The following is a 14333-nucleotide window of genomic DNA, read 5'->3' as shown; positions in this document are numbered from 1 at the left end:
AAGGTGGCACCCCATAATCAAATACATTATAGAACACAATGTATGAATATTCACATTACATAAGATAAATACAGACTATAAATAACCTCTGGTAGTTCAGATTAAGTTGTGCCCCCAAATGAGTTTACTGTAAATCAAAAAACAAAAACAACTCTTTTTATTCAGAGCTTTATAGATTTCAGAATGGTAGTTTAAGGATTGTAGCTTGATCTGTTTTTATAGGGAAACATATTATGGGTTTTAAGTAACTTGAGAATAAACTCTTTAGAACACCTATCCAATGTGTAACTTAGGACTTCCTCTACAATTGAATATGTGTTTTGCCTTATAAGGTACAATTATGTATATTCCTTAAAGAAGAACTTTACAATATTATCAGTGATATTTAAGATAAACTGAATTTTTGACGTATGTTATCATAAAGTGTAATTTTTGCCCATTTCCTTATTTAGTTCTTGGATGAAATTTCATCTACTGAAACTAAAGAATCCAGTGGTACGAGTGAGCCTGTGCACCTGAAAGAAGGGTAATGTAATGAATTTAGAGATTAAAGTCATGTGTCAGTATAGATGTTACGTGGTACAAAAAGCGTGGGTCTGGAAGTTAGGAAATCTGGGTTTTGTTCTGTTAGAACTGCTTAAGTAACATCCATCGGGTAAGTCACACTGTCGTATAAACTTTATGCCACATGGGCGTGATTCTTTGTTCATGTAGTCCTAGAGTAGTTTCGTAAATACAATGAGATTATGGATATTAGAGTACTTTGAAAAAGTAATAGCACTTTTCAGTCTTGAAGTAGTGTTATCATTGGAAGTTAAAGGGGAACTTCAGTTAAAGTTTGGCCCTTTTAGTTCTGAATAGCACAATTATAAATATTAAATTAATTTAAAGACTTTATTCCCTTAATATGGCCAAAATAAATGCAGAAGTTACAGATGACAAAGATATTTTCATATACTTAATATGATCTTACACAGCCTTTCATGTCATTTAAAGTTAAAGAACAGTTTTTGTCTTAGATGAACTATTTTAATATTTGTAACTAAATTTTCCTATCTGTTGTTTTGGCAGTGAGATGTATAAAAGAGCTCAGGGAAGAACTCGGATCGGGAAAAAGAATTTCAAGAAACGGTGGTTCTGCTTAACAAGCAGAGAGCTCACCTACCACAAACAGCCAGGTAGTTGTGTTTATGCTTTATTTTGGGACCTTTTCCTGGTTCTCTCAGTGAAGATAATTTTTTTGCTTACTTAATATAACTCTGGCAAACCTTTTCAGTAATATTACTGCAGTGTATAGTTTCTCACAGTGATGCACACACATTAAGGATGCGATAAATATTGGACAGGTGTCACCATGTGAATTCAATTTTTTTCCTCACATATGCTCTGTTTTCGAAAAAATCCCTGGTAAATTCGTTATCCAGAACTTGGAAGTTTCTTTTAACTCTCAGAGCCAAATTGGTAAGAATCAGTATCTAATAAATGAAAGTATTTCAGTGGTTTGCTGGATAGCATCAGCTAAAAATTTCCAGTCATACCAAAAATTGTGATTCCTTCTACAGTTATCAGATTCATTCTAGACTGTTGGCCAAGCTAACTTCAATATGGAAATTTTAAAGATTTACCTAATGATTTAATGAGATTGCACAGTGGGCTGTTTGGATAAAGAAAGCCATCTTCCTACAGTGTGGTTTGAGCGATTCAGAAAGGCACAGTTTGTCCCTGAGTGGACTGACACGGTGCTTAAAATTCCACTTTTTAAGTTCATTCCTTTGGGGTAAGGCATGATCCACAGAAGGCCACTAGCTCCTTCTGGTATCTTAGCAAGAACAACTTAATAACTAAATCATGGATCACATTTAGTAGAATCCCCTTTATTCGCGATGATCAGGATACAAAGATGTTCACTTAAAGCAAGAATCATTTAAAAACAGACAAAAAGGTACATACATATCTTAAATATATATATATATATTTGTTTACCAGATTTTTTGATAGAGAATCAAGATCTTTTCTTTGAATATGGATCTATAGATTGGATTTCCCCTTTGTCTTTCTTGTGTAAATATACCCATAATGCATCAGTTTTCTGGTTGATTTCTCCAAAGTGAATCTAGAACTTAAATACTTGAAAAAGCAATCCAAGTACAGAATCCTATTAGATTTCATGATAGTCACCCCTACTCTTTTATAGGTGTCTCACCCCCTATATAAATCAACTTTATTTATATGGGTGTGGATCTCCTTTTTTGAAGCTTCTCAAAGCACTCACCTGATTTTCAAATAAACAGTAAACCTCTTAATAGGGAGCACTTATTTTGTCACTTTACATATATTTAAGTAAATTATTATAACATGGAAAAATCGCATAAATAGGTTTGGGAACAACCCAGCGGAGTTGATAAACAAAACAGCCTAACCAATGGAAACAGAAGGTTGCAGTCTTAACAGATAGTAGCCTAGTTAACCACAAGCATTCAGCATCCCATGAGCATCATTTGTTATGTTTTACAGTGTACATGGAGAGCCTCAGTTAATACATTAGCTCTGTTAGGTAAAGATCTGTTAGGAGAGCTTCTGCTGTAAATTCTGAAATGATAGCAAACACCAGCCATTGGGTGCTTTCAAGAGAATGTAGATTCAACTAAGTAGAATGCTTCAGTGGAGATTTTTGAAGAGTAGAGTGATAAGAAAAATTGTTTCATAATTCCTTATTATGGCTCTACCAAAATGATTACATATAGCCAAATGTATTAGTAAGATATAAGAAACCAAAGTCATTTTATTTTTAGGCACCCAGATAATTTGTTATGGCAGTGTTTTAGAAGTTATAGCTTATGTTGAATACTATATAAATGCTCTCACATATATAGCAACTTTAAAAAAGTAGCTGTCGTAATATGCTAGTTATGTTTACATTAACAGTACATTGAAATAAAATTTAAGTTAGTCATTCTCCATGAATAAATTAGCTGTTTTTTCCTCATTTAAAGTATTTTCTAATCTAAACTAGTATTCTAAAGTCTTTTTTTGGCTTAGAACTTTAAGATAATCAGGTGATAGCTTTGGCCTTTTTCCTCCAGAAAAATGCACATACAAACTAGATACAAAATTTTGCATATACTTTCAGTGAGTTTGTAGATCAGAGTTCATCTACAGTTCTTAAGAACCTCTGTTCTAGCTAGTGATCTTATGAGGATAAAATTCTATAGAGTGATTAGGCTGCTCTAGGTATAAAATAGACACATTAGAAATTACATTGTTTTCAGGCCTTAAGAAATTTAACCTACTGGAATGACATTGGAGGAATAAGCTCTATTATATGAAGTTTCAGTATTATGTATCAAAACCTACAGTTTTAAGCATCCATGCCTTTTGTTTTAACTATTTTGATGGATTTTTCCAAAATGTATTACATGCTTCCCTGCCTTCTAAAAAAGAATTCATTGAACGTAAGTTAACATTTTTAGATGACTTGGGGCTGTCATTGAAATATTACTTATTATGTAGTGCTTTGATTTAGTGTTGTTTTCAGAGCTGCTTAATGGGTGTGTGCAGCTGTTTACTCCCCAGCTAAATGCCTTGGACTGCTGTGCTTTTGTGTTCCTGTGTTTGCTTTATACAGTTTTTCTCTATCCCCTTTATATTCAGGCTGTTACTTTAAATTTCTTGTGCTGTCAGTGAACCATAATGTAACATCCCACTCCCACCTTCATCACCCAGCTCGATTTTTTACCACAAATACACTGAATGAGGATACAGGTACTGTGTTTGTTAAAATTATGTTTAAGATTAAAAGGCTGATGGAAGATTTAAGAACTTTCCTCTGTGGAGGAAATGCATGGGCTTTGGAGTCTCTGATTGTTCAAGCAAATGTTTTGCTTACTTCCTATTTCCTTGCTGTTTCTGGATAGCCAAGACTCCTAGTTAAATCTCTTGCTACACTTGCTATGTGACTTTGGTGTCTGAAAGAGTCTCTCCCAGATTTTCTATAAATGGCTCTAAATCATTGGGTCTTTCACTCTGCCTCTTACTGGACACTAGTATTCTGAACCAAGTATTTTTATTACTTAGAATCAAATAGTATGGTCTTTTCCCATTTTCCTGGAAAAGGAATTAATAGAATGTCCTCAATTTTAAGGGTCTTTCCTAAGTAAGTTGTTAAGGTTTTGATGCCTGCTTAGGTAATCACTAACAAGTAATAGTATGCAACTTATCTTCAATACAACTAGATTAATGTGTGGCAAATGAGTATTGTAGGGCACTCAGCAATCAGTCATGATTATATTGACAGTTTTTTATGAATATGTATGCTTGTGATTATGGTTTTATATTGCTATATTGCAGTGTAGTCATCTTCTATAAATAAAAGTTCTTCTAGTTGTATGCTGAAATCAAATGAGTTATTGACTTCCAGCCTCTTTAACATGTGCTCTTTTACCTTCATGCTTTTGCATATGCTATACCTAGAAATTCCTTTCTTTCCTTCTTCACCTGTGTAATTTGTTGTCCTTTTAAGCCTCAGATCAATTATCAGCTGTTTATGGAAGTCAGTTATAAGCCTCTAGCCACTTCAGTTGAGCTATTCCCTTATTCTGTTTCTTTATCACCTTAGGAATAACTCCTGTCACACCATGTAGTCCTTACTTTTGTCTGCCTCTTCTTCTAGTCTGTGAGATCCTCAATGTCAGGGACCATTTTTTACTATCTTCATTAAACCATGTCGTAAATGTTCTTAATAAATGGTGTTCTTCAAAGAGCACCATGTCTTCCAGATATATTATCATCTGAATTACTTTAAGAACCACTGCTCTAGGTTTCCCAAATTTCCACCAAGAGTACTAATAATAGATTATTAACAGATTCATCTCTGAAATCCATTCTGTGTTCTCCAAACTTGATTAGGTATTGTCTACTCTTGGGAGACCTGATATACACAGACACATACAGCGTACAGAACTTCCATGTGATATCAAATGTTCCAGTTCATATAGCCTATGGACAATATAAAAGAAACTTTGATGATGTTTGAAACATAAATCTCAGTACATTTAGGTTGAATTCATTTTCACCTGCTCATATTTTTACACACTGCGTTCTGCAGCATTTTTTTCTTTGGTAGCTAAAGAACACCAATGTTGCAGTCATACATTCACTCAACAAATATTTTATTGAGTGCCTAGTATGTGCCAGATGCTGTCCTAGGCTCTAGAGAAAACAGTAGTAAACAAAACATACCAAAATTTTTGCCCTTGTGGAATTTTAAGTGATAGATGATGAACAAAAAAAGTATATAGTATATTGGAAATGAGGTGGACAAAAATAAAGCAGAGAAAGGGAATAGAGAATGATTGGCTTATGAGGAGAGTTGCAGTATTAAAAAGTCTAGCCAGGGAGGGCTTCACTAAGAAAGTGTCATTTGAACAAAGACCCAAAGATGATAAGGGAGTGAGTCATGTGGATATTTGGGGTAATAATGATGCATAGTTAACAGCAGCCAGTACAAAGGCCGTGAAACAGAAGCATGCCTAGAGTATTCAAGAGATAAGAGAAAGCTCTTGTGGCTAAGGGGGGGAAAAAGAGTAAAAGGGTAGTCCTAGGAACTTAGGTCAAAAAGGTCATGGAGAAGCTAGATATTTTTAGGGCTTTGTGGGCCATTCTAAAACTTCTACTCTGAGTCAAAGATGGAAAGGCATTGGAGAGCTTTAAAGAGAGGAATTACATCATTTGACTTATGTTTTAATAGGATCAACCACTCATACTACGTGGAGAATAGATTGAAGGGGGTGAGAAGACCAGTTAAGAGGCATTGTAATAGTTCAAGGGAGCAAAGATAATGGCTTGGACCGGTTGGTAGCAATGGAGGCAATAAAAGTGGATCACATTCTGTATCTTTTTTTTTTTTAAGTTTTTATTTATTTGACAGAGAGAGAGCACAAGCCAGGGGAGTGTCAGGCAGAGGGAGAAGCAGGCTTCCTACCGAGCAGGGAACCCGATGCGGGGCTCAAACCCATCACGACTTGAGCCAAAGGCAGACACTTAACGACTGAGCCATCAGGCGCCCCTCACATTCTGGGTCTTTGTAAAGATAGTACTCAGGTGCTTTGCTAGAGGATCAGATATGAAGAGTGAGAAAGAGGCAAGACAAGGATAACTCCAGGGACTCGAGCTTACACAACTACACTGCTGAAGGGACCTTTTAAAAACAGACCCGGGGTTTTCATAGTGAAGGAGCGTGTACAGCCATACCTCAGAGACACGGTGGGTTTGGCTCCAGACCACAGCAATAAAGCTAATTCACAGTAAAGTGAGTCAAATGAATTTTTTGGCTTCCCAATGTATATAAAAGTTACCTTTATGCTCTACTGTGGTCTATTAAGTGTGCAATAGCATTATGTCTAAAAAAGACAATGTGTACCTTAATTTAAAAATACTTTGCTTAAAAAAATACCATCTTCTGAGTTTTTCAGCAAGTTGTAATCTTTTTGCTGGTGGAGGGGTCTTGCCTTGTAGTTTGGCTGCTGGCTACTCAGGGTGGTGATTGCTGAAGGGTGGGTAGCTCTGGCAATTTCATAAAATGAGACAACTATGAAATTTGCCACATCAGTTGTTTTTTTCACAAATGATTTTTCTGTAGCATGTGATGCTGTTTGATAGCATTTTACCCACAGTAGAACTTCTTTCAAAATCCGAGTCAGGGGCACCTGGGTGGCTCAGTCATTAGGCGACTGCCTTTGGCTCAGGTCATAGTCCCGGGGTCCTGGGATGGAGCCCCGCATCGGGCTCCCTGCTCAGCAGGAGGCCTGCTTCTCCCTCTCCCACTCCCCCTGCTTGTGTTCCCTCTCTCGCTGTGTCTCTGTCAAATAAATAAAAGCTTTTTTTTTTTAAGATTTTATTTATTTATTTATTTGAGAGAGCGAGAATGAGAGAGAGAGAGAGAGAGCACATGAGAGGGGGGAGGGTCAGAGGGAGAAGCAGACGCCCTGCTGAGCAGGGAGCCCGATGTGGGACTCGATCCCGGGACTCCAGGATCATGACCTGAGCCGAAGGCAGTCACTTAACCAACTGAGCCACCCAGGCGTCCCCAAATAAATAAAATCTTAAAAAAAAAAAAAAAAATCCAAGTCCATCCTCTCAAACTCTTCCACTGCTTTATTAATTAAGTTTAGATAATGCTCTAAGTCCTGTTGTCATTTTACTAGTCTTCACAAGAGTAGATTCCATTTCAAGAACTACTTTCTTGGGGCGCCTGGGTGGCTCAGTTGGTTAGGCGACTGCCTTCAGCTCAGGTCATGATCCTGGAGTCCCGGGATCGAGTCCCGCATCGGGCTCCCTGCTCAGCAGGGAGTCTGCTTCTTCCTCTGACCCTCCCCGCTCTCATGCTCTCTCTCTCTCATTCTGTCTCAAATAAATAAATAAAATCTTTATTTAAAAAAAAAACTACTTTCTTTGCTCATCCGTAATAAGACTCCTCATCCATTAAAGTTTTACCTTGAAATTACGGTAGGTCAGTCACATCTTCAGGCTCCACTTCTAACTCTAGTTCTCATGTTCCTTCCAACACATCTGCAGTTACTTCCTCCACTGAAGTCTTAAACCACTCAAAGTTATCAAGGAGGGCTAGAATCAACTTTCTTCCAAACTCCTGTTAATGTTGATATTTTGACTTCTTAAAAATTACAAATGTTCTTAATGGCATCTAGAATGGTAAATCCTTTCCAGAAGGTTTCAGTTATGTTGCTCAGATCCTTCAGAGGAACCACCATCTGTGGCAGCTATAGCCTTATGAAATGTTAACTGTTAAGACTTTAAAGTCAAAATTACTCCTTGATCCATGGGCTACAGAATGGATGTTGTGTTAGCAGGCACGAAAACAACACTAATCTCGTTGTATATCCTCATCGGAGCACTTGGGTGACTGGGTACATTGTCAGGAGCCTTAATATTTTGAAAGGAATGTCTTTTTCTGAGCAGTAAGTCTGAACAGTTGGCTTAAAATATAGACTACGTTATGTTGTAAACAGATGTGCTGTCATCCAGGCTTTGTTCCAATTATAGAGCACAGGCAGAGTAGATTTAGCATAATTTTTAAGGGCCTTAGGATTTTTAGAATGTAAATGAGCATTGGCTTCAACTTAAAGTCAGCTACATTTGTTCCTAACAAGAGAGCCTGTCCTTTAAGGCTTTGAAGCCTTGAAGCCAGGCATTGACTTCTCTCTAGTTGTGAAAGTCCTAGATGGCATCTTCTTCCAGTATAAGACTTTTATCTACATGGAATATCTGTTGTTTAGTATAGCCACCTTTATCAATTATCTTAGCTAGATCTTCTAAATAACTTGCTGCAGCTTCTACGTCAGCACTTGCAGCTTCACTCTGTACTTTTGTGCTATGTAGAAGCACAAGCTTCTTTCCTTCTTTTTCTGCTAGCTTCAAACTTCTTGTGCAGCTTCCTCACTTCTGTTAGCCTTGATAGAATTGAAGAGAGTTAGGGCCTTGCTCTAGATTAGGCTTTGGCTTAAGGAAATGTTGTAGCTGGTGTGATCATCTGTTCTGACTACTAAAACTGTCTCCATATCAGCAATAAGGCTGTTTCAGTTTCTTATCATTCATGTATTCCCTGGAGTCACACTGTTAATTTCCTTCAAGAGCTTTTCTGTTGCATTCACAACTTGGCTGTTTGGCACAAGAAGGCCTAGCTTTTGGCCTCTCTTGGCTTTTGACATTCCTTCCTCACTAAGCTTAATAATTTCTAGCTTTTGATTTAAAGTGAGATGTACAACTCTCCCTTCCACTTGAACACTTAGAGGCGATGGTAGGGTTATTAATTGGCCTAATTTCAGTATTGTTGTGTCTCAGAGAATAGGGAGGACCAAGGAGAGGGAGAGACATGGGAGAATGGCTCGTTGGTAGAACATTGAGAACACACACAACATTTATCAATTAAGTTTGCTGTCTTATATGGGCATAATTCATGGTACCCCAGAAGAATTAGAGTAGTAATATCAAAGATCACTAATCACCATAACAAATATAATAATGGAAAGTTTGAAATATTGTGAGAATTACCAAAATGTGACACAGACACAAAAAGAGCAAATGCTGTTGGAAAAATGGTACCAATAGACTTGCTTGATGCAGGGTTACCACAGGCCTTCAATTTATAAAAAAACACAGTATCTGTGAAGTGCAATAAAGCAACACACAGTAAATTGCAGTGTGTCAGTATTAGACTAATTCTTTCATAGATAACATAGATTAGTAGAAATTATCCAATTAACTTGGAAGACTATATAGGACAACTCTGAGGGATTTGACCCTCAAAAATGGGAGACATGCTGGAATATTATTATATGGCTTTTCTCTCTGAAGGCACTCCTAACCTGTGCAGTGTGAGATGGCTGAAATTCAAGTAGGAAGCCACAGTTTTATTGGCTTGAGGTACTAGAAGATACAGTTCAAGAGGAGCTGGAAATTGAGGAGAAAAGAGGATGAGCCTTCCAATGTGTATATGAACTCCCTGGGAATCCTTGGCTGACTCTTCACCTGCGTATGCAAGGGGGAAGTGCAAAGAAGCTACTAAAAAGTAGTATCGGGAAAGACTTAAAAAGATGAACAGAAATTTCAATTCCTTTTCTCCCCAGGAGAAACATTTTGGAATTTTAGAAGGGCTTAATGAACACCCTGGGGTTTTCATTGAAATAGCAAAAAGGCAGTGGCTCAGCAGTAAAGACTGTCCTAAGATTAAGGTATAAAACCAAGTCTCAGAGTGATTTAACTAATGTAACTGTTCAAGGGAAGGTAACTGAATCCAGTCTCTACAGTGTGTCATTCCTTAGGTCCAGTATACAATGAAAAATTAACAAGTTTGAGAAGAAACAGTAAAATAGGACATACAGACATGAACAGATGAAATTTCTGTTCATCTTTTTTACAAGTATTACAAGTACTTGAAGGACTTACTGTAAAAGATAGTCATGAGTAAAGAAACGAAGGATTTCAGCAAAAGAAACACTCGAAACTATTAAAAGGAATCAAATGGAAATCTAGAAGTGCAATATTTTCAACTGAAATATTAAAGAAAAGTTCAGGGAACTTGAAGATAGATTAGTAGAAATTATCCAATCTGGGAACACAGAGAAAAAAGACTAGGAGAGAAAACAAACAAACAATAGAACCTCAGTGGCTTTTGGAACAATATCAGACAGCCTAACATGTGCCTGGTTGGTGTCAGAAGGAGAGTAAAGAGTAGAGCAGAAAAATATTTAAAGAAATAATGGCCTCAGATGTGGTGAAAAACATTATTTTACAGATCTAAGAAACTCTGACCTCCAAGTGTGATAAATACAAAGAAAATCACACTTAGACATATATAATTAAATTAAACCAAAGAGATACAGAAAAATCTCAAGCGGAAGAACAGAAGACAAATTGTATACAGGAGAACAACAATACACTTGACAGCTAACTTCTCATAAGAAGCAACCAAAGCAAAAAGACAATAGAATGACCTCTTTAAAATGCTGAGGAAAATAAAACGCTCAACCTAGAATTCTAGTGAAAATTTACTTTAAAAATGAAAATATCCTTTAGGTAAATGAAAGCTGGGAGACTCCATTGCAAACAGGTTTTCACTGTAGGAATGCTAAAGGAAATTCTTCAGGCTGAAGTGAAATAACACCAGATGGAAACTTAGATCAACAGGAAGGAATGAAGAACACTGGAAATGGTAAATATGTAGGTAAATGTAAGAATGTCTTTTCTCTCATTTTCCTTAAAAAGCAACTGTTTAATAAGCAAAATTTGTAACGAATTGCACAGTTTATAATAAATGTAGATGTAAAATACAGGACTGGAGTAAATTATTTGCAAAGCCCTTATATTTTATGTGAAGTGACACAATAATTTTAATTTTTTAATTTTAAGTAGACCATAATCAGGGCTATATACTATAATCGCTAGAACAAAAACATTTTTAGAAAAAAGTATAGCCCATCCCCTCTCCTTTACCCAAAAAATAAATAAATAAATACGGCAGGAGGGGAAGAACAGAGGAGCAAAAATCAGATGCAATAAATAGGAAACAAAATGTAACAAGAAATAGCAAAATGATAGCTTAAACACAGTCATATCAATAAATAAAATAAAGAGAACATCATATCCAAGATCAGGAGCAAAGCAAGGATTATCTACTTAGATCATTTCTACTCAGCATTGTCTTGGAGGTGGTAATGTAATAAGGCCAAAAAAGGGGGAGGAGAAGGCATATGTAGAATATCCTAAGGAATCTTCAAAACAAGTACTTGAACCAATAAATGAATTTAGTGAGGCCATGGAATACATGATTCATATATACAAATCAACTGTATTTCTATACACTGGAAGGAAATGGTTAGAAAATGAAATTTTTAAAATACCATTTACAGTGCCCCCCCGCAAAATAATTAGGAATAAATTAACCAGAGAAGTACAAGGCTTCTGCACTGAAAACTGTAGAACATTGTTAAGATAAAATAAGGAAGGCATAAAAGGTGTACATCATGTTTTTGGATTTGAAAATTCAGTATTTTTTAAGAAGTCATTTCTCAAACTTCTCAAATTTATCCTGATTTTAACACAGTCCTACTTCAAATCCCAGAAAACTTTTTTTGTTATATTCACAAAGTTGTAAGATCACTAGTTCCAGGACATTTTCTCACCCCAGAAAGAAGCCCTCTGCCTATTAGCAGTCACTCTCCACACTTCCATTCTCCTAGCTCCTAACAACCAACTATTTACTTTCTATGTCTGTGGATTTGCCTATGCTGGGCATTTCCTATAAATGGACTCATATAAAATATATAACTTTTTTTCTGTTAGAGAATCTTTATTGTTATGTTAATCACCATAGATTACATCATTAGTTTTTGATGTAGTGTTCCATGATTCATTGTTTGTGCATAAAACCCAGAAAAATATATAACCTTTTAAGAGTGGCTTCTTTCTCTTAGCATAATGTCTTCCAAGCTCATCCATGATATAGCCTGAGTCAGTACTTTATTCCTTTTATGGCTGAATAATATTACATTGTATGGATATAAGCCAGATCTTGTTTATCCATTCAGAAGTTGGACAGATTGTTTCCGGTTTTTTCCTATTGTGAATGATTCTGCTCTGAATATTCCTGTATAAGCTTTTGTGTGGATATAATGTTTTTTGGTTCTTTTGGGTATATACGCCTAGGGATGGAATTGGTGAGTCATATGGTAACTCTAGGTTCAACTTTTTGAAGAGGTCATAGAAATTTTAACTGAAACTGGGTTTCGTTCATCTTTTTTTAAGATTTTATTTATTTATTTGACACAGAGACAGCATAAGCAGGGGGAGCTGCAGACAGGGGGGAGGGAGAAGCAGGCTCTCTGCTGAGCAGAGAGCCTGATGCGGGGCTCAAACTCAGGACCCTGGGATCGTGACCTGAGCCGAAGGCAGACGCTTAATGACTGAGCCAGCCAGGCGCCCCTTAAGGGGAAATTTAATGCACTCACATTTATTGTGATTACTGTGATTACTGCTTTGTTTTGTATTCTCTATTTACTAGGCTTTTCTGTTCATTAGGTTTATTTTTCCTTTCCTGCCTTTTTTTGGAATAATCAAGCCCTTGATTGCATGCTTTCTCCCCCTCCGTCCCCCACCCCGTGAGAGAATTTGGGCATCCTATTTGTACTCTAAGATTGTTAACAAATTTAAACTTAGATGTTTAACTTAATGTCTACAGTAAGTCAAAGTCCCCATTCACTTAGGAAAAGGATAATAGGTTGCTTTCAATTTGTTATTTCCCAAGCATCTCCATAATGAAGTCATATGGAACTGTTAAGACTAGATTCTCTTTTTCTTTTCCCTTCTTACATTATTCTTTCATGATTTTCTATCCATATTTGTCAGTTTTGCTGATTTCTTTGCTCAGCACTATTTCTTACATATTTGCCTTTTCCTGCATTTATTACTTATTTTGCAAGAGTGCTTCCTCAAAGAATTATTTCAGTAGGCTTTATGGCTGGTATATTTTCTGAGTCCATGCATGGTTTTTAAAAAAAGTCTATTTCACCCTTACTCTTGAATGATAGACAATTTAAAATCATTTTCCCTGAGAACTTTGAAGATGGTTTGCTAGTTTCCATTGTTGCTCGTGAGAATTTTGATGTCAGTCTGATTGTGTCTTGATTCCTCTCCCTAGTAACTCTTATTTTTTTTTTTCCTAGTAACTCTTATTTTTCTTTAGCCTTCAAGTTCTAGTATTTTACTCCCCAGTGTGAGGTTATGGACTTTTTCCTTCCGTGCTGCTCAGCACTTGTTGGATCCTTTCAGTCTGGAGATTCCTGTTTTGTTTTTTTTTAATCTCTGGGACATTTTCATTGGTCATTTTCTCCTGAACACTCTTTCTGGTCTGTTTCTGGAATTCTTATTAGGTATTGAAATTTATACATCCATCCGTCATGGCTCTTAACTTTTTTAACTTTCTGTTTCTTTGTCCTTTTGTACTGTATTTTTGGAGAGGCCTCAGTAAAATCTAATCACCTTGCAGTTCATTCCAGTTAACACTAGTAACTGTGAAGGTAACTCTGATGACATCATGATAGTATATGTGCCTGGAAGCAATATACTTTCTCTACATATGCTATGTTATAATTTGCCCAGAAATGAACAAATACAGCAGTTCTAGGGTATGTGATTGCTGTGTGTGTTAAACAAATCTAAAGATAGAAACTTCCTGCAAAATTACTAAATTCTCTGGAATCTCTGTGGTGCTACTCCATGTAGATCAGTACCCATAGGTACTTCATTGTATCCTTCATTTCCTCAAAGGTTACCCTCTTTGTTGTGTCTGTGTGTCTCTCTCAGGGTGCTGATTTCCCTCATCGTTTGGTGATCTTTTTGGCAATTTGCTCATCTGTGTGTTTTTACACTCTGTTCACCTGCTTGAGTGTTCGGTAGCTTACTGCCAGTGGTTGTGAGGGAGGTACAGGACAGGCTGCCGAGGGGCAAGCCTGCTGCTCGTCTTCTGGTGTGCGTGCTCTCCTTCCCTCCTGAGGGCCAGCGACTAGCTGTGACGGGCACCGCTCTGCCACCCCAGTAGGCACCATTGCTGCTTAGCCTGGGAAACAAACCTCTGTTGACTGCCGCTTGGGACAAGCTGAGGGAGGGGGAGCTCTTCCAGACGCAGCTGACCTGTTAATCATCCTGGGGTGTGTGTGTGTGTGTGTGTGTGTGTGTGTGTGTCCATGTCCCCATTAATCATCCTGGTGTGTGTGTGTGTGTGTGTGTGTGTGTGTGTCCGTGTCCCTGTGTCCCCATTAATC

General features: G+C 37.0%; 1 protein-coding gene across 2 annotated transcripts in view; it reads left to right on the top strand.

The window, feature by feature from the left end:
• RASA2 (RAS p21 protein activator 2) overlaps nucleotides 1–14333 on the top strand; it is a 124425-nt gene that overhangs the window by 100243 nt on the left and 9849 nt on the right. Inside the window, exons 18-19 of one of the 2 annotated variants that reach the window (XM_025881310.2) lie at nucleotides 453–526; nucleotides 1072–1178. In XM_025881310.2, the coding sequence (XP_025737095.1) occupies nucleotides 453–526; nucleotides 1072–1178 (181 nt within the window). Of the gene's footprint in view, nucleotides 1–452; nucleotides 527–1071; nucleotides 1182–14333 lie in introns of both variants that reach the window. The other variant, XM_025881302.2, reaches the window with a different exon arrangement.

This window comes from Callorhinus ursinus, unplaced genomic scaffold (genome assembly GCF_003265705.2).
Source record: "Callorhinus ursinus isolate GAN/ISIS: 27379988/994484 unplaced genomic scaffold, GSC_fseal_2.0 scaffold1, whole genome shotgun sequence".
NCBI lineage: Eukaryota > Metazoa > Chordata > Mammalia > Carnivora > Otariidae > Callorhinus > Callorhinus ursinus.
This window is presented reverse-complemented; position numbering and strand designations above follow the sequence as displayed.